The 20523-nt window shown below is 51.5% G+C and overlaps 1 protein-coding gene across 4 annotated transcripts in view; it reads right to left on the bottom strand.

Moving 5' to 3' along the window:
* The window catches only part of PDE4B (phosphodiesterase 4B), a 144029-nt gene that overhangs the window by 53027 nt on the left and 70479 nt on the right, over window positions 1-20523 (bottom strand). The window contains exon 1 of one of the 4 annotated variants that reach the window (XM_015291031.4): window positions 6495-6976. The exons of the other annotated variants lie outside the window; for them this stretch is intronic. Coding sequence (XP_015146517.2) covers window positions 6495-6541 — 47 coding nt within the window. The 5' untranslated portion in view covers window positions 6542-6976. Of the gene's footprint in view, window positions 1-6494; window positions 6977-20523 lie in introns of those variants that run through there. 4 annotated transcript variants of the gene reach the window in all.

Genomic DNA, 20523 nt, shown 5'->3' with positions numbered 1-20523 from the left:
AAGTCAAAATGCAGCAGAGAATAAAGATTGCAATAGAATGACGTATGACCGGTGTAAAACTCATGGACTTACGTAAGGAATGGAGCAGTGACATTTGGCTTAGAGCTTTCCAGAGCCTTGCTTACTTGTCCTTCCTGTAACTTCTGAAATCCTGTGCTGAGTTCACAGTGCAGTTCCGAGGAACGAATTATAAATAGAAGGACAGAACTTACTTTCTCCTTCTGAAGAGAGATGAGATCAGAGAAATACCCTCTCTCTGGCTTTGCAGCTAAACCTGAGCTCAGCACGGAGGGCTGAGCCGCCCCCTCCCCATTTTCTGGGCAGGTTCCTGCTGGCCCCCACCCTGCAGGCGCTGCTCATTGCGGGAAGCAGCAGCAGAGCAGCTCCTGGCCCAGGGCAGTCGAGGAACCCAGCAGCAGCTCGGTTCTATCGTGATTCTACCCCAAATCTTTGTTAATAAACGGACTGAACCGGGGAATCGCGTGCGACACTGTTTAGCAGAGGAGTTTGTACGGTGGCATCCAGAAAGCTGTCTGATTAACTGATAAGGGAAAACAATACATAAGCCAAGTAGGATTTCATCTCTTCGTTCTTGCATTAAGTCATTCCGAGGTCTTAATTTTAAAACACAGAAGCGTTCTGAGAATGTTTTGTAATTACAAACCAATCAGAAAAACCATCCAGGAGGAATAATTACATAATTTCCAGCTGAACTCGGAGCTGAGCAGAACTCGCAGCCCAGAGAGCAGCAATAAATAGCTCCTGGTATCATCGCTGCTGCCGCGGCCGATGACTCACCGCTGTCACTGGGATCCCATCCCAGAATAGTCACGCTGCTTTGTGCGCTGCATGCAGAATTAGCCACGAGGGACTCACTATTAAACGAAACAGATTCGGGGTTTCAGGATTCATGTGGTCATATCATAAAAACAAAAGCTGTTCAGTGTTTTATGGGAGCGCATCTCCCCTCCGCCAGGAGAGGTGGCACCCGCACTCCGAGCACAGCCTTCGGTAGCAGCCTGCAGCAGCACGCCGCCCCTGGGGCACACTGCAGCCCCCACCTGCTGCCTGCACACACACTGATGCTTCCAGCAAGATGTGAGCACAGCATCTGATGCAGCTCACGGAGAAGACAGGGGTCATCTGCTTATGGCAGACGTGAGAGCTACAGCTGAACTAAAACCAGTCGTGTGTCGGCTTGGAGGAGCCCAGGCCAGGTGTGCGACACGCAGACGGAGAAGCTGAAATGTTTTGCTACTGCAGGAGGCTGAGAGCCTCAAGAAACCCACTGCAAGCAGTGATGGTTTGCTCTACAAATACATACACGCTGGTGTACAGCACAGGGTGGGTTTGTGCTTCTGTGTCACACCTCAGCAGGGCTGGTTTGGGATTCCTGGTGAACAGCAGCAGGCCTGGGAGCTGCGCAGGGCTGTGGGGACGCCCCACGGGGCTGACGCCCTGCAGGGACCCCCTGACCCCCATCCTCCCCGTTCGTACCGCACACATCTCTGAGTGCACACACATCCCTCATCTCACAACGCGCTTAATGGGAAGAACATCAGCACCGCAGAAGTTTACCTCTTAGCAGAAATTCTCCCTCTCCTCCTGCTCTGGGAAATGAGCGATGCTTACGAGCGACGCCACTTTTTCACATTTTTTTCCACGTCAAATTCACCGCCCATTCCCACAGAGTGTTCTCAGCTCCATCTGAACAGCACAGGGAAGCAGCGAGCAGCCTACCACCACCCCTCAGCCTCCTGCAGACACTCCCTGCCCCAGGTACCCCTCTGTGCCCACACCCCTGGATCCCCCCCATCTCTGGCACAGCAGTGAGCGTTGTGCCACCGCCCGGCCCCCTCCACCAGCCCTTGGCCTCACTGCGTGCCGCTGCTCTTTAGCTGCGAGACGTTCTCAGCTCAGCCCGGCCGGGCTCACACTGCTCTCTGCTGGCATTCCCCCCCTGCCTCCCTCACAGCACTGTGGATTTCCAGACTGCCCCCGGAGCCCTTTGCGTCCCTCCGCCGTGCGATCCCAACGTTGTTGTTTATCCCCTGCTTCTCTGTCTCCTTGCTGGCTTGGCAACACTTCTCACTTCAGCGGCATCTCTTCATTTAATTAGCTCGCTGTTTGTTTCGTTTTCCAGATCATTAACAAAAAGGTTAAATAAAACCATATGCAGCACAGCAACGAGACACCAAGCGAGAACCTTCCCGCTGGATGACAACAGAGATAACTGTGGCGAGCTTTGACATTTTTACTCTTTTTTTTTGGCCTTTCCCTCAGCAGAGGGACACCCCAAACCCACCAACCACACGTGCTGCCCTTTGCTCGTGTTTGTGACGGTGGGCCCAGCCGCAGGGAGCAGGGAGCACCGGGGCTCCTGCAGGTGGCACAGGTAGGCACGGGGAGTGGGAAACGTCCTCCTGATTGGCTTTTCAGGCTGGCAGATATTCACCATTCTCACTAAATGTGCTGTATTTGCACTTTTTGTCCCTGCCTTTTCTAGCCCCTCGCCCCCAAAGTGCTTTGCTTAAATCACAGAATCACTGAGGTGAGAAAAGACTTCCGAGATCCACAAGTCCAGCCCCAGCCCACCCACACCGTGCCCACCGGCCACATGCCATCAAACACTGCATGTGCTCACTCTGCCAGTTTAGCTCATCAACCCACCACATCTACCCACAGCTCCTAAACCTGCTGTAACAGAGCCAGGCCCTGCGATGCACTCTGTCTGCTGCCGTGGCACCAACCCACACCTACCACCTTCCTGCAAGGAAGCCCAGGTGTGCTGCAGGTTGGCACAGCCTCCAGCCTTTGGGAGAGAAACATTCCTAGAGAAAACTTCCAAGGAGACTGAGGGAAGATGGGATGTTTCCCCACTGAATGGGCAATGTGGGGGCACAGCATGCAGCACTTCATTCACTGCGCTGTGCCGAGGAGCTGCAAGCAGCAGGAGCTCTCTGGACAGCCCAGGGGCAGCTGCTGATGGCCTCCCACACCTGCAGCACAGCACGAGCTTTGTGCCAGCCGGTCAGGCAGACAGAATCAGAAAGAAAAGGGAAACGCATCACCTTCCAGCACAGAGCCTTCGTGACGTTCCGGAGCTCCAGCAACCAGCACAGCATCAGCCGCTCCACTGTCTGCTGTCACACCAGCGTGGGCATGGCAGGAGCACGCACGGCCGCCCCCGTGAAGTTCTGGGTGCTGTCTCCACCCTTGTCTTTTAGCAGGCTTGGGAATGCAGATTCTTGTTTCTCAGGTTTTATCAGATTTCCTGCATAAACCTCTTTTTACAAGTTGATCATGGGGATAACCATTTCTCATAGCTACAGGTGCTCAGAGGGGAAGTGCTGGGCCCTTCTCTGCTACGGTCAACAACGCCATGGAAAAGAGCAGGCTTGGAATCTGCACTGGCTGGCACGGATTTGTAATTAACGGCCATGCTAATTATCCCTCTGCTAGTAAAAGGCATCGCCTCCTGTTGCATTCGCACCGGGCTGCTCTTTGGCATCTCTGTAGTCTGTCCAGCTTATCACAGGTGATTCCTCCTGCATATTATAGCTGCACTTTCACTTAATTAAAATACCAACTACGTAAGGGATATGGAAGTAGAAAGGCCACAGCATGATGGGAGAGAATGCAGCCATGTTCTCAAGGCCCATGCTGACCAAGGACACTGCAGGGGCTTCCCAGAAATGCCATTCCTGTACCACAAAGCTCCTGCTCGTGTCCTTACAATCCCCCTGCTACAGTGCTCCTGCTTCCCTTAAAGCACTCGCTCTGAGGCACAAAAATGAGAAAAAGGAATGCTTAAAATGAGATGAGAAGTGAATGAAGAGAAGGATCCCAAGAGAAGGATCAGCAGAGAACCAGCAGCCCGACCTACCTGTGCCTTCCTGCCCTCATTTTGTTCTAGTTGTGTCCTGCAGACACCGCCCTGGTCTGACAGCCCATACCATACTGGTGTGACAGCCCACACCACCCTGGTGTGACACCACTGTGCAGAACAGGAGCACAGCGTGGCACTCAGCACCCCGTCGAGCTGTGATGACATCCAGGACAGCAGCACCTGTTGTTACCTATCCTACACAAGGCTGTAATAATCACTTCCTATCAATCTAATCGTGGGACATGAAAGCAAGCTCGAGAAGGAACCAAGGTGGTCCCAGCACTCCAGCAGCCCCAGTGCTCCTTCTGGAGGTGTCTCTGCCATTGCACACAACGGGAGGAAGCCTCTCATTTTTTGGCCTAAATTCCAGCCTTCCCTCACAAGGCTCAGCCTGCTGGCCCAGCAGCCCCCAGAACCATCACAGGATCATTAAGGTTGGAAGAGACCTCTAGGATGACCATGTTCAACCATCAACCCGTTGCTACCATGCCCATTGACCACATCATCATCACAATGCCACGCACACAGGGCACGTGCAGGCCACCAACCTTCTGCTGGCATCTCCATGGGAGGGGGGAAGAATCAGCAGAGCCCTGTGAGGCAGAACAGCCACAGTGCCCGGAGTCCAACCTGCCCCTGAATGCTGCAACATGGAGCTGGAGAGATGGGAACGGGGACTTTGTACTCGTTACGGGTACGTACATGGACATATATCCGTATGGGAGATTGGCTCAAAGGAGCATCCCACCAAGAGAAAGATAGACTGTTTCACTTGGAGCCTGGGGAACACGGTCAGCAGCAATGGAGATGGCTCCAGGACGCCCAGCAGCCCCGCAGAACCCTTCCCCCAGGCTTTTGAACAGCAGAGGCACGCGCTTGTCTCTCCTTGCATCGCTAGAGCCAATTAAATCACAATTATCTCATTGTTAAAGATCACGCTTCAGCCAGGCATTGTCTTCACTGACGACACGTTCTAACAATGCGTTCTTTATGCTTCCTACAGCCATTTGTGAGCCTAAGAAAAATATTTGACTTTCTCTTTCTAAACTGTGCCTACAGATTTCTGATCTACTTTTTGCAAACATACTCTGTGCACAGAACTCAATGCCTGGTTGAGGATCCCGGCTTTCCATTGGACAAAAAAGCCATACCTATGGGCATCCGGAGCCCCACAGAAGCAGGCATCCTACAGGAGAAGTGGTCTCCCCACCAGCGGACAGGCCTAACCCAGGCAGTACCGAAGGCTCTGAGCCCACCCAGCCCCCTGCATCTCACTGGGATGGGCAGACAGGGGCAGCCACGAGCAAGGGGCAGCTGAGTCCTGCCATAAGCACCAGTCGAGGGCAACACCAAGATCATAGAATCATAGAATCATTCAGGTTGGAAAAGCCTTCCAGGATTCCCAATCCACCCCCAGCCCACCCCCCCCATGCCCACTGCCCACGTCCCTCAGTGCCACATCCCCACGGCTCTGAACACTCCCAAGGATGGTGACCCCCCACCCCTGGGCAGCTGTGCAGTGCTGAGCACTCTTTAGAGATTTCTCCTAACATCCAACCCAACCCTCCTCTGCAGCAACTTGAGGCCATCACCTCCTGTCCTAAATGCAAGAGCTGAGCCCCAGATAGTACGGACCCCAGGCTGCCCAAGTTGTCCTCTAGCAACGTCTGTAGTGTCCTCCCAGAAGAAACTGGAGCAGGCAAAATGAAAGATGTTGAACATTTCCAATGTGAACGTTTCCAGTGCTACTATGTTTTTCATGACCTCTCTGCAACACAGAGAAGTTGCTTGCTCCCTTGCATGCCCACCTGTTAGCAAATGGGTACTGAGTTTTAAGGACTCAGAGCCTTGCAACTTTTATTAACACACACAAGTAATGAGCTATAGCTTCATCAAAGTGCCTGAAGCAGAGGGGACAGTAGCTGAACTCACTATCAGCAATGATATGAATAGTGAGAATTTATCCCACGGAAGAACAGAATATGTTTGTAATGAAGACTGCAAGAATCATCCCTGAATCTCCAGCACGTTGAATTCTCCTTGTGCCCTATATTGTCACAGAGTGCTACAGAGACCACACAGCTTACCTGCAATGTAAGGACACACAGATCATAGCACCCGCCAACTTCACACCTCACCTCCAAAACCAGCCCCTTGGCTACAAAAGCGAAGTGTGCTGGGGAACAGAATGCAGGACAAAGTGCAGCCCCCCCCATGCCCACCACCACCAAATCAGGTTGCCCAAGGAGGCTGTGGATGCCCCATCCCTGGAGGCATTCAAGGCCAGGCTGGATGTGGCTCTGGGCAGCCTGGGCTGCTGGTTGGCGACCCTGCACATAGCAGGGGGTTGGAGTGAGATGATCATTGTGGTCCTTTTCAACCCATTCTATGATTCTATGATCCTATGAAATCGGGGTGTGAGCACTGAGGGAGCCAAAGGAAACAGTCAGTGAGCACACTGAGAACACACTCCACTCAGCGCAGGCAGAACTGCACAGTTCCGAACGCACGGCTGCACGCTCCCGAATGCAGAGCTGCACACTTCTGAGCCCTCCTGCCCACCACAACTGCCCGATCCGGGCAGAACAGAGCGAGGAACACTCACCAAATCCATGAGTGACGGCGACTACGTGCAATATTAACATTCAACATCTTCCACGCTGTGTTTCTCCTCCTGCCGCCCGAGCGCGCTCAGCACACTCCGCACTCACCCCCAGCTCCCCTCGTGCTGAAGTTGTATCAGCGGCACGCAGAGACCTCCACGAGTTTTTATTCTTTCTGATTACATGTCAACTCCCATTTCAGGGTGGATGTCACTCGTACACGAATACAAACGACTTGGCAATCAGACCGTGAGGGTGCTGCGGAACAGCCTCTCCAGACTCCCATAGTTCTTCATCTCTATCAGAAGAAAAAAGATCTGTTTCTGGCAGAACCCGAACTGCAGCTTCCTGCTCTCATTTGTATCATCCCTTCCAGTGACACTGACACAGAGGGGGAAAAAAAGCAGCAGCGGGTGTTCTCCAAACTCCAGAGACATCCCCACGTTCCTGTTTATCCTCCCCAGCTCACACTCATCGCTCACTCAGCCGCCGCTGAGCCCAAGTTTCCGATGCTCCCATCTCCCGTGACGAGCCGGAGGGGTCGCTCCTCTGTGACAAAGGCCTGGCTTAGCGACGGCATCGAAGGGCGAGCCCTGAGGACGGCTCCCAGTGCCCCAGCAGCGCCTGGCCGGCCCTCGGCACGGGCAGCGGCACGCTCCGCTTTGCTCTGTCACTCGGGGACGCGTCTGCGCTCGGAGCGGAGCCCCGCTCCCTGCATCTGCTTCTAGGAAAACGCTCCAAGCAGGTACGTCTGCAGCCGCAGCCGCATCCAGAGGCTTTGAGCAACAGCAGATTTCTGAGTCTCTGCGTAAAATGGAATTTTACAGGATTGACATTGCGGCTCCGCTGCTGAGCATCCGGCTGGCGGGGCCGGGCGCTGCTGGGGACGCGAGCGGTGACGGCCCCGGTGTGCGGGGCGCACGGCGCTGAGTGGACGCGGGGCGGGGAGGGCTGCGGAGCGCCGGGTAGCTGCGCAAGGTGCTCTGCCGGGCGGGCGGCACGCCGCCTGCAGGGCGGGCAGCACCAAGGGACGCACGGCACATCCCCTTACAGGGGCTCCCCCAGCGGGAGTCTCGAGGCATTTCCCTCCGACATCCCAAAGGAAGGGTCCCTGCCGCGAGCAGCAATGCGCGCAGCACAGCTCGCAGGGACCGCGTCCGAAGCGGTGGGTCACAACCCCCTGTGCGCTGTGAACCTATTTAAACGTGCTTCACCCACCACAAACACACCGATCACCTCACACGCTCAAAGCACTGCAGAGGTTCGATGAAACAACCACAGCCGTGGGGCAGGCTGAAATCTAATTTACCATTAAATAAGAGAAATGCAGCCCACTTAATGAGCTGAACCCAAGCTGGGGCTGCTCCCAGCATTCACGTCAGCGCTGTGGGGCTTTGGGGCCCAACAGCTACGTTATAAATAACACACAGTAACGCCTCTGGTGAGATTTCGGATCCTGCCAGACTCCAGCCCACCACGCTGGCCTGCAGCACGACTCCCACTGCTTCTGGAAAGAGGACAAGACGAATTCACTGCTCATTTGGTGAAAGAAGTTCCCATGTGCTCTTTTTCTATCCCACCACACTGAGCTGCTGCATCTTCCATCCCTGCTCCCATTTTTATGTCATCCCACGTCACATTTCCAGCCCTTCCCCTCCTTGAGCATCCCCGATGTGATGTGGATAATCCCACTGTGCCCCTGGAACGCTATCATGATAGCTTAGAGCACTCCAGGTCCTGCAGCGCATTCTACCTTCATTCTCCAAATCAAGAGCAGATTCCTGCAAAGCTTCAGGAATGTTCCCCATGCCCAGCAAGTATCAGTGCAGAGCCTGAAAGAAATCACCTGGTGTTTTCCATGTCTGGAGACAAAGCAGAGGTGCAGCACATTTGCATGCATGTCCCACGGCATCTCTTCCTAGATTAAAGGTCACGTACCCTTCAAGAACACATTGGGGTTTTCACCTCAGAGAAATAAATAAGATACTAAGCACACCAAGAAGAAAATTTTGTCTTCCTTCTTGTGGTTACCAGTGGAATAATCAGGGTAATATGCAAACATACCAGCTTGTAATCTGAAAGTGTGAGCATCACTTGGACAGATGGAGGTACAGATGAACACGTGCATGGACAGATGGATGGATGGATGGACAGACCTATGGATGGACAGTTGGATGGACAGATGTAGAGATGGACATGTGGGTGGATGGATGGACAGATGGATGGACAGAGAGACACACAGATGGGCAGATGGACAAATGGATGGAGGGATGGGCAGACGGACAGAAGAACACCGAGATGGATGGATGGACACACGTATGGGGCAGGAGATGTACCTCTCAGAATCCAGCTTCCCACCCAGCGCGGCTCCCTGGGACTCCAGGAGCTGCTTGGCAGAGGCAGAGAAGCATCGACCCTTCCACGAACGATTACAGAGTTCTGCTCAGCACACGCACCTACTGGGGCTGACTTGCAGAGTACAAAGCTATCTATTGATTTGCAAGTGATGCAATTGCCTGCGCACCCAGCCAAGGGCTTGGCCACGCAGAGGCCTTCCATTCACTGCCTTTTTTTCTGGCCACACTGATTCACCATGATGACATTCCCATTTGCAACTCTAATTTCCTTCTTGTTGGGAAGCAGGCAACCAGTGTGCTACCTTACCATTGCCTCAACTACCTGCATCCTCTGGCTAAGGCTGAAAAATATACATAAGAAAGGCAATAATAAAACACAGAACCTTAAATTCATAAAGATTGGGACAGACCTCCAAAACCACCAAACCCACCCCCATGCCCACTAACCACATCCCTTGGTGCCACATCTCCGTGTTTCCTGGACATATAAGCTCGAAAATGAGCTCACTGAGAGCTGATCCTTCTTGCAGCTTTGCAGTGAGCCATTCTGAGAACTTTTCAGTACGAAACAACGTAAGGAATTGACAGCAGCAGCACGGCCACGAGCACAGCACTGCCAGCTTTGCAGCCGTCTACGGGAGGTCCTGGAGCCGAGCAGCTCCCACACAGGTCCTGGCAGGACAACCTCCTCAGAGCACACATCTTTGGCAACAGCACAGCAGGACCTCAAGGCTACGGCCACGCTGTGTGTAGCAGAAGTACACATGCTGGACAGGTTTCCAACCGGCTCATGTTTTGATCTGCTATTTTATTGTACCTTTAGGGGGCTTTAATTTCATGTTCCAGTTTGGCTACTTCCAAAGTCTAAAGCTTTCTGAAACCAATTTGTGGAAGCGATGCTGCAGGGGACGCACGTTCCCATGGCAGGAGGCAAAGGGACTGAACCAGAACCAATAATCATTTATCTGATTGAAACAGAAACCACCGCAAATTTTTTGAAATGAGCTTTATGCCTAATGAGAGATGTATTAGCTCTCAGTGCTCCAGTTCTTTTGAGATGGGCTTGCTGCATTGCCTCACTTGGTAAGGAAGCGCTGCCGGTTGTTTTCTAGATGAAATTCAACAAAGAGGTGGAGAAAAAGTTCTCTAATTGTTTGCAGATTGTAATATTGTCACTTGTAAACACAGTGGCAGTAGGAGGTGAGTCAGACTGAGTAGTTGGACAGCGATGTGTCACACATCATAGAACCACAGAACCACAAAGGCTGGAGAGACCCTCTAAGACCCCCAGCCCACCCCCAACACTCCCCACTAACCACATCCCTCAGCGGCACATCTCCAGGGTCCTTGCTTGGAACACGCTGCCCAAGGAGGCTGTGGATGCCCCATCCCTGCAGGCATTCAAGGCCAGGCTGGATGTGGCTCTGGGCAGCCTGGGCTGCTGGTTGGTGACCCTGCACATAGCAGGGAGGTTGAAGCTAGATGGTCACTGTGGTCCTTTTCAACCCAGGCCATTCTGTGATTCTATGACCTCAGCCCATTGCACCCAGGGCCAGGCAGCCCCAGCACGGTGCTTGGCTGACTGCTGCGCGCCTCACCTGCTGCACAGATGTAGGTGTGAAGAACATAACTGCCTCTTTAACGTAGGTCATAATATTATGACTTCTTACCCTCAACTCATTCTTTTTTGTCTCTTTTTGTCTGCAACCCTTTAAGCTGTAGTTTTCAAGAGCATTAGCTCTCCTAGCTGCTTGAGTGCAGGAGGGGTATTTTTACCTTACAGCAGTCTGTGTTAAAACAAGCAGACGCCAATTTGGGAGTGCAGTACTTAAGGAGCTATTTCCTGACAGCAGACAAGGGAACACGGCACTTTTCTCCAGCACACAGATTGCTCCTTTCTGCTCCCTTCCACACTGTGAGCTCCTGTCATGCTCTCACTTTCCTTGGAGTACAAATCCATCTGCATGAAAATGCTTTAAGATATTTTCTATTTTCACTTGACTTCACGACAGGAAAAAAAGTGCCTAGCAGAATGGGGTATCACCAGTGAAATCACAGAACCACAGAATCAGTCAGGTCAGAAAAGCTCTCTGAGATGGCCAAGCCCACCCTATGCCTACTGCCCACATCCCTCAGTGCCACATCCCCACGGCTCTGAACACCCCCAGGGACGGTGACCCCCCAGCCCTGGGCAGCTGTGCGGTGCTGAGTGCTCTTTGGAGCAGAGATGTCCCCCGGCACCCAGCCTGCCCCTGCCCTGGCACAGCGTGAGGCCATCACTTCTCATCCCTTCTGTTCCATAGGAGCAGAGGCCGACATCCCCTGGCCCCAACCTCCTGCCAGGAGTCCAGTTCTATATGTTATAATCCCTGCCTTTTTACAGTCACTCTGAAGAAGATAATGCAATATTTGAACTTCAAACAGCAGCGAATCTTCAGTTTCTCCGACCCCTTCTGAATTGGTTTCCAGGCGCTGAGTTATCAATGTTATGATTTTGTTGAATAACTCATCTCCTCACAGTATTGAAAGTTCCCTTTCAACGATACATCTTCTTAACAAAGAAGTATCTCATATTGACAATGGCAGGTTTTTCATATTGAAATCACTCTCATTTGCACTTCCAGCAGCAGGATAATATGCACATCCCTACCTAATTTGTCCAAGCCAGAAGACTTTGGTGCACTGATTTTGTGCAAAATCAGGCCAATAACTCTTTAATGACTTGCAAACACAGTGATTGTGCCATCATTACACCAGAGCACAACGCACCATGAAACACATACAGAACTTACTGAGCTGTGTTCAGAGAGGAAATGCACCTGTGCTGAAGAACCACGCACCCAAGGGTGGCATCTTATGGACGGTGTGCAGGTGGAACAAGACAGAGCACAGGATGCAATGCACTGCGCTGATGCAGCCACTGCATGCAGGTTATTGGACACGTCCCCAGAGGTCGGAGCCCCAAACCACAACTCCTCCCCCTGCACCAGGGGATGGGGTGGTGGCAGTCAGCTCTGCAGAAAGCAAAACAACCACCTGAAGAAGCACAGGGGAAAGGACTTCTTACAGCCACTGCCATTTCTGCCTTCTGAGCTACCGGCTGAGTTGACCCCGATTTGAGGAAGGCACACACAGACAGAACTTGAGGGGATATCTCCTTTTGCTGCCAAGCAGAGCACTTTCCACGTCAGAGCCAACCCTGTAGGCTACACAGAGCACTCTCAGCAGCCCAGCAGGCAGATGGCACTGAACACGCTTTATGTAACACAGCAGCACAAGAAGCTTGCCCAGGTAACGCTGCCTCTGTCGTCATTAGCAGCAGTGGGAAAGCATCGGGGACGCACAGCCCTGGGCAGCGGCAGTGTGCTGCAGCCCCTGCACATCCTGCTCCACATTTCAAGTCCCAAAGCACTGCTCTGCCAAAACTCACTGAGATGTCTGAGCTGTGCCAAAGGAGTTTCCCTATCAACCCTAAATAAAAACTAATAGCAATGTACAAATGTAGAGCTGTAACATAAAAGAGTAGGTGTGCTCTTTTAGCCATAAAGGGAGCTTCTATCACACTGCTATCATTGCAGAAGCATGTGCAATGCACAAACAGAAGGAACACCACTGAAGCACGCTGACAAACTCCAGCAGCGATGCCAGCGTTGGTGTTCTGCCACTGCTGCTTCCCAGCACACCCCAGCAGCAACGTGGGGACGGCAGCAGTGGGGTCAGCCCACAGCAGCCTGGGCTGCTGCAGATGTGCTCCGGATCTGCTGCAGTTACCCTGTGCTGCTTGCAGCTCCTGGGATCCTGCTTATGGAATTCTCTGTCAGGAAACGTTTTATGCGACGAAAGTGCAGTGCATTTGTTTCCTTGGAAACAAACCCTTTCAACCTCTGTTGCACAGAATCTTAAGCAAAAGAAAAGTCTGTAATTAGGCGCAAGGTCTAGCTGTTCTAAGCCAGCAAGATGTTAAATCACAACTATTTTATTAGCAATAGAACACAATGAAAATGCACTTATCTCAATTATAGGAGTAATAAGTCTTCACATCAGCCAAAACAATAAATCCACCGAACCGCACCGAGAAATATAATTACTTGCTCATTTAGCAGAATTCGGCAGGCTTTGATTGAGCTGTGCTGTACACCGGGCTGAACAGAAAACCTCTAAGTGACAAACAACAGCGGAACGGTGAGTAACACTGCCTCACTGAGGAGACCTCCCAGCCCCGAACAGCCACCCAAGCGCTGCTGTTGCACTCGCTGTAACCATGCAGCCACAAGGACCGGTGCTGCCACCGAGTTCTACAATAAAACTATCTGAAAAGGTAATCGTGGGATCGCGGAAAGGATTCTGAAAAGAAGCTGAGGTTGGAAATGACCCCCGGGATCACCCAGCCCAACCGCCCGCCTACCACCAGCATTTCCCACTGAGCCACGGCCCTCAGTGCCACATCCACACCTTCCTCCAACACCCCCAGGCTGGTGACTCCCCGCTCCCCGGGCAGCCCATTCCAGCACCCAAACACTCTTTTGGAGAACTTCTTCCTAATATCCAACCTGAAATGTATACATCATTCGTAATGAGGTATTGAATTCCACTGTGAAGTGAGTACTTTTCCTACAAAGAAGTTTTAAAGGATTATCACATTCTATAAATCTGGGGCTTTCTATCATCCCACACTGCTGATTTCATGCATTACAAAGTCCATTTTACTACGCACTGAGCAGAGTACAACGCACCCAAACATCACCTCTGTTACATTCCACTACCAGGCTCTGGGGGGAGCAGACAAATACTGGCGAGGCTGATGAACGCAGAGCCCTGTGTTCTGCACACAGACTGCGCCCGGCAGCGCCAGCAGCTCCCAGTGCACGGCGTCTGTTGGCCATTCTCTGGAGATCCTCTCACTGCTGATAGATGCTCCTTCCCCCTGTATAAATGTTTTAGAAGGAGAAGGATTGATTCCACGACCATTGTGTCTTTTTGATTACACGCCGCACGGCGGGGCTTTTTCCACAGAGAAGTGATTTGCCCTGAAAGGAAGCAGTGGGACACATCCGAGCTGGCTCAGTTGGGCAAACAGAGGCAAATCACAGCGAAGGGAATTTTCTTCCCACTGGCCCGCTGGAAATCTGCCAAACCCGGCCACCCAAAGTACACGTGGGCTGGCCTCGCACTGCTCACCCAGGCTGCTGGGAGCGCTGGAATGGCACCAACACAGGGCCTCCTTGGATGGGCTCGTCTTTGGGTTTCTCCTGACCTGGCAGCCTGGAGGGGAACAGCACAGAACCCAAACCACTCCCCTCACACCCCCACACCCCTTATTCAAGGCCCAGGGACCAACGGCACCAAGTGCCCATGAACCAGAAGATGACAGATCATAGAACTGCTCAGCTTGGAAAAGACCTTCAAGATCACCAGGTCCAACCTCAACCTAGCCATACTACTCTAACAACTTAAAAGATGTTCTGCACCAACACCTGGCTGCTTCCCAGTGGCTCCCACAGCCCACAGTGACACCAGTCTTATGCTCACACCTCCATGAGATGGCACCAGACAATGTGATCAAAGCACTAAATGGGGCAATCCACCCTCTGGGAGCTTGATGTCTCTTTCATATCCTGGCACCCAAATTGCACACAGTGCTGAAGGTGAGGCACCAGGCAGAGTACCGCAGTGTTGCTGGCTGAGAACAGAGGGATCAACTATTTCCAATCTCCTTAATCCTGTTCTTCATGGCTTTTTCACTCCTCCAATCTCTTGGGTATATGGGATCCTGTTCTGCAATGTTATGGGTTGCACAGAAGGCAGAACACACCATATCATCCATACCCAGTCATGCGGAGGGCAAGAGGGACCTGAGAATCATCCCTCAATTGGGAGCACAAGGAGCCAGACCAGCCCATGTCACAGCAGCTCCCGTCGCTGAGGTCGCTGTGCCATACTGTGAAGGCAATGAGCATCCTGGCCTGTGGTCAATCAAAATCCCCACCAACACCTCAGATAGGAATTAATGAAAACCTACAAGGCTTCAGAACACAAAACCAGCATCCGCGGAGGTGAGCAGTCTGTTATAAGCTGTGTTTGTTCTTGAGATGTGGAGAATGGAAACTTGGCCACACGCTGATGTTTCTCAAAGCCTATCGTGCGAGAAGCACATCTGGAACGTATCAGTCTTCCACATCGCTCTGTTTGGACATAAACAGGGGACGAAATGGATTCTAGACCAGCGAACCATAGATTAGTTTCATTCGAAGAGCAACTGAAAGCTGTTATGTCTGATATTGGCTGAAAATTGTATCTACTTAATAGAATCAGACACAAAGGAGGTGAATGTCATTTCTGCTAAAGCAGTTACATGCAGACGAACGCTTGCCTCACTGCCCAGACAGGGGTCCCACCAAGCAGTGCAGCAGCGATTAACCCCTCCTGTACCAGAGGGAAGGATCTCAGTGCCTCCACCTTCCAGGAGAGCTCTTCAGAACACCTGGAGACCTCACCTGGAAGAGTACAGGTCAGAGGCTGGCACAGCAGCAGTGGCCGGGGAGCCGATGGAGGGCAAGCACAGAGCTAAATCCATGTTTTGCTAACAAATAATTCAGCACAGCTGGTTACGTTGCTCCAACACCCCCACCAGCTGAATGGGGCACATAGGATCCATGGAGATAGCTGTTAATATTCCAAGTTCATTACGAGCATCGCTCACACAAAACAGACCCTTCCATGCCGTACTTATGCTAATCATTTTGAAACCCTATTTTCCCTAATTGTCCGGGTAGTTAGTTATGAAGTTCATTAGGAATTCATTACAAATTTCACAAGGCTAGAGATTAAGGATGTATAGAATGCTGCCAAACTGCAGCGCTCTAATACTGAAGCATACTATGAATACTGAAACAATAACAGGACAGATCCAAAAAAGCATGCAAACGGAGAGGAATCAACTCCAAGAAAACGATCCATATGAACCTGCCAACATGCAGCATCCCTTTCAACACCGAGCTCATCCATTCACCTGCCATTCCATTTTGCATCCATCCTGAACCACCACCTGGCCAGCAGCCCGAGCTCCCAGCCCAGCCTGGGTTGGACCCCCCCACTCCCCAGCTCCCTGCAGGCACAGCACAGCTCCCGGCACGTGGGGAAGGCGGGCCCCCCAACCTTACAAGTTGATTTAAGTTACACCTCGAAAACATCTTCAGTCGACCGAATGCAACAACAAATTGAAACTCCTATTTTTTTTGTTTGTGACGATTTATTGGCACCGACGTTCATTATTTCAAACATGAAAAAAAAAAAAGAAAATCACAGACTGGGAAAGCATCAAAATGACAGCAGCAACAAACATGTAACTTTAAAATTAGAATCTACTCTTTATAACAAAGTAGAGGTCTTTTTCATTATGGCAAAGTAACATGTAAACTACTAATTCAATGTGCGCTGGAAGGTGTGGGATAAAATAAGAATTAAACAGTGCTTTCAAACCTGCAATACGCTTTACATGATACAGGCAAGTATAGCTGTGAGATGCAGAATGCCCGGGGCTGCACGAGGAGGTGAGCTGCTGGAAGGTGAGGATGGGTCTGCCTCAATACAGCTCATGTCCTCACTGGGCTGCAGAGCCAGCCAGCTTGGGTGGGAGGTTCACCATGGAGGATGCTGATGCCAGTTAAGGCAGTTAGAAAAGAAATGACGGAGAAGTCACAAGCTTTAAGGGCTCTCCCCGTTTCCACGTGACCCAGCCTCACCAGGAGAAGTGCTCTTCAAGCAGACAGGGCACAACGCCACCAGCCAACGTGTTTAGCTGGGTGCAGGTCAGGGATCAGAGCACCAGTCCTCCAAGAGCAATGACCATTTCTGCCCAACGCAGCATGAGAAGCAATGCCACATCACCTCACCAACGTGTCGGTGTGGCACTGAGGGATGTGGCTTAGCGGGGTTACGTTGGTGGTAGGTGGATGGTTGGACTCCGGTGACTCTATGATTCTGTGAAACTCAAATCACAACATAGGATGAGCAATTCTCTCAAAGCCCTGTTAATGAGCCCAGCATGTGTCCCGTGCATGGCCACCCCTGGAACAGCAATATGCAGCGAAACGGGGTCTAAACAACCAAAGATGTTACCAGCATGCATTGAAAATGGGCAGCCCAGTGACGTCCTGGGCAGCCAACAAACGTATCCCTCTGTACTGAAAGTCAGCAGGGCTTCACAGCACCCTGCAGCACACTGAAATAACGTGTCACTGTCCTTAAAGTTTCCCAAATGTCCCTGCTGTTCTTGTATTCACAGCACTGCATTGTTAGTCTGAACAATTCAGAGCTCTTTCACTGTTTATGTTTATTTTTCATGAGCAGACACAGATCCCATAAGTCGAAAAAGTGAACTTCACTCGAGCAAGGATACAGAGCGTTAAGCCAATGCAAAAAGGGAATCAAATTAAAGCTTGCAAACCTGTGAAACAATTTGTTCTGGCTTTGGTTGTTGCATCTGATGCAGAGTAAATCCAGAGGTCAGAACATTACGGTAACTTACAAAGAAAGGATTTTCTCCATGCTACCATCTTTTTTTTTTTGTTGTTGTTATCTTCGTTACTGCAACAAAAATACAGCAGCAGACACCAAAGCTGATGTGACACACCTGGCCGCCTCTGGCTCAGGGCTGTAAGGGCAGGCCTGGACGATGCCAGGTCACAAAGAAAGCCACATTTTAGATATATAATCCACTGCGTCTCACAAAGAAACAAGGACCGATGTCCTTAAAAGTTTTAATTTTAAACATACAAGCCCCGCTATACTGTAAAAAAGCATCCAGGGGTGGCTGGATGAAAAAGATACAATGCTGCTCATCAACTTGTTAGAGAAAATGAGGGAGATGCACTAACCTGTAGGTATGCTATGGAGATGGCTTTGCTTTAGTCCTGTGCATGGCACAGAGCTGACTCGAAGGATGCTGCTGCAAAGAGCAAGCAGGAGACAAACAGGGAGAACCGTTGGTGCCTGGAAGGGACAGCAGTGGCTGGAAAACCTCCCAGAGGCCGCAAGAACCACCAGCCCATGTCCTGGAGCTGCTGCAGGATGTGCCGGTGCCACCAGTGCCCCAATGGGCTCTGGGTCTGCTCAGTGGCAAAGCTGCTGAATCACTCACCCACCGTGCAGGCCTACTGTCATAAGCTCAGAGGGCTTGCCTTGTTCCCCTCTTACATTCACCAATGCCAAAGCACCTGGTGTGTCCTTCTCACAGCCCCAGCACAGCCACCGGGCACAGCTGGCAGCAGCCACTGCCCAGGGACAGCCACAACCCCCCCCCCCCACGGCCCAGCCCCTGCCTACTGCTCTACAGCTTGTGCAAAGTGGCTGCCACAGCCTGGCAGCAGAATCCATGGCTGAGAATGAGCTGCATGCCCCCCCGTCAAGCAGCTGCAACCTAAAGACTTTAAATACAGTGTTCACCGAGGAACCCGCAGTGATATCCACGTGGGTGTTTTAATGCATCTGGTAAATAAAATGTCTCCAAAAAGATCTCTCTGAATGAGCACAGCAGTGGCTGCCGAATGCTGGCTTTGCTGCTGGAAGGGGCTCGGGGGCTTTGGTGGGATTGTGGCCAGGAAGCAATGAGATCTGCATCCCCACAGGGACGGACTGTGTGGATAAAAGCACAGCGCTCCGCTGCTCACGCAGGGGCTGTGCTGAAACCCTAAGCTGGCTCTGTACAAATCCCACAGAGCTGATGTCTGCCCTGCCCTCATTCCAGTCCAATAAAACATGAAACAAAATGAACAGGTGACCTGTATTGGAATTTATATTGCAGTGACAGAGACATCAGAAACTCAGTTGCCAAAGTGAGCGCTCCAGCCTCAATGCATGCCAATGGGCTTCCAGAAGAGAGAGCACAACTGGCTCCACCTCAGTACGTACGCACTGTAAACACTTTCCCATCAAAGCACCACACTGTGTCTGTGGCACTGCGTTAGGCGATGCAGACCAAACCACGGCTCTCCATATCACCCAGGTGCATCCACGGAGCTCCGTGCCAGCCCTGACTCAAAGCACCCAATGTTCAAGGGTCAAAACCTACATCACAATGACGTACGAATACAGGAAAGTAACATGCTGCACCCCATCACTCGGTAAGGCGGAATCAGTAAGGTACAGGGCGTGAAACATTTAAGAAACTGAAATTCTGCTAACCTGTAATTGGTAGAAAGGAAACATAAGACCTGAGGAGAGAGGAAGAAGAGCACAGAGATGGTGCCTTTCCCAGGTGTTTGGTTTGCTCCAGGCTGCCGAAAGGGCAGTGGTGGTGAGGGGGCACGCGAGGACGCTGCCTGCAGACAAGAAGGAACCTGCTCTGAAGGATGCTGAGCTGCAATCAGGGACCCAACAGCTGCATGTGCTAATTGCAGGAAGAGCTGTGCCAGCTAACGGTGCCCTCTGAGTTACAGCCGCTGGGCAAACCACAGCTGGGGCCATAAACCTGCTGCCCTGAGCACAGCAGTTACTCTCACACAAACTGCAGCCCAGGTGACAAAAAGAAGGCTCTTAAAAACATATTAATTTCTAGGAATTGGCCTATAAAATGTATTTATATCCCTCTTAGTAGAGGCAAATCTAATACAAAAGCAGAACACTGGAGCACGCTCTGACACCTTTAGCGGCAGCTCAGATAACAGCATTAGGTGCCAAGCCAAGCAAACCACTTCATTTTGCCTACAGCCCGAGCACTGCAGGTTACACATTAACCTGGGAAGCAGCAGCCATGGGAGTCAGCAGATCGTGGCGTGCAGCTTCTCCCAGAACAGCCCCTCCCTGAGAACACCCAGGAATCCACGTCAGTGATTGAACACGGTGAGATTTCTCTGCTCTCTGCAGTTTTCCACTCATGTATCAGTTACCACCTGAACAAAGATCTCGATGGTAGCATTTGTAATTTGGAAAGATCTTCTGAATAATTGCATATTCCTGTGCTAGATGGTAATTTTACATAAAAACCCAGCTTAACATGCCATTGTAGGAACGTCGCCCAGCCTGCCTGCTGTGCTTGGCTGCAGCCAGGGAGGGCATCAGCTCTACCCAGGGCTGCCGGGACACTGGGATGTGCTTCGGATAGAGGCACCCTGGAGCTTCTACTGCAGATCTGCATCCATGCTTTATCCTAAGATACCTGAGCGTGCCGATATGAAAGGAAGCACCCTGAGGACTCTGCCTGGAGCACAGGCATCCCAGCTCCAGGCACTCTGGGTAAGCTGGGAGCTGCGGCCGACCCAAGTGCTGCTGCAAGCACATCCAGCTGTGCAGGATGCTCAGTGCTTGCCTGGTGGCTCTGAGCCCCCAGGGGCACTGACACCCCGCTGTCCATCCCTGCTCCAGCATCTGGCTGCCCCCCACCCCAGCATGTGCTCCTTAAAGTCGTCAGCATCTCCCACAGTACGACCTCTGCTCCAAGAAGTTCTGGTTGTTGACTAAATCTGCGCTGCTTTGCCTCTGCTTGGAATTCAGTTTTCATTCCAGAAATTGTTGCTATTTTTAAAAGTATACTCATCGTTCCCATCAGCTCCTTATGAACAAACAATGGGCTTTCTAAATATTCACTCTATCATCAGAATTGATTTTAATTCGAACTGAAGTATGGGGATAATTTATGTTACCAAAACACATTCATTTTTCATGAGGAAAGGACGCA

Source organism: Gallus gallus, chromosome 8, assembly GCF_016699485.2.
Source record: "Gallus gallus isolate bGalGal1 chromosome 8, bGalGal1.mat.broiler.GRCg7b, whole genome shotgun sequence".
Taxonomy (NCBI): Eukaryota; Metazoa; Chordata; class Aves; order Galliformes; family Phasianidae; genus Gallus; species Gallus gallus.
The sequence above is the reverse complement of the archived record's forward strand: the minus strand, read 5'-3'. Positions and strand labels throughout refer to the sequence as shown.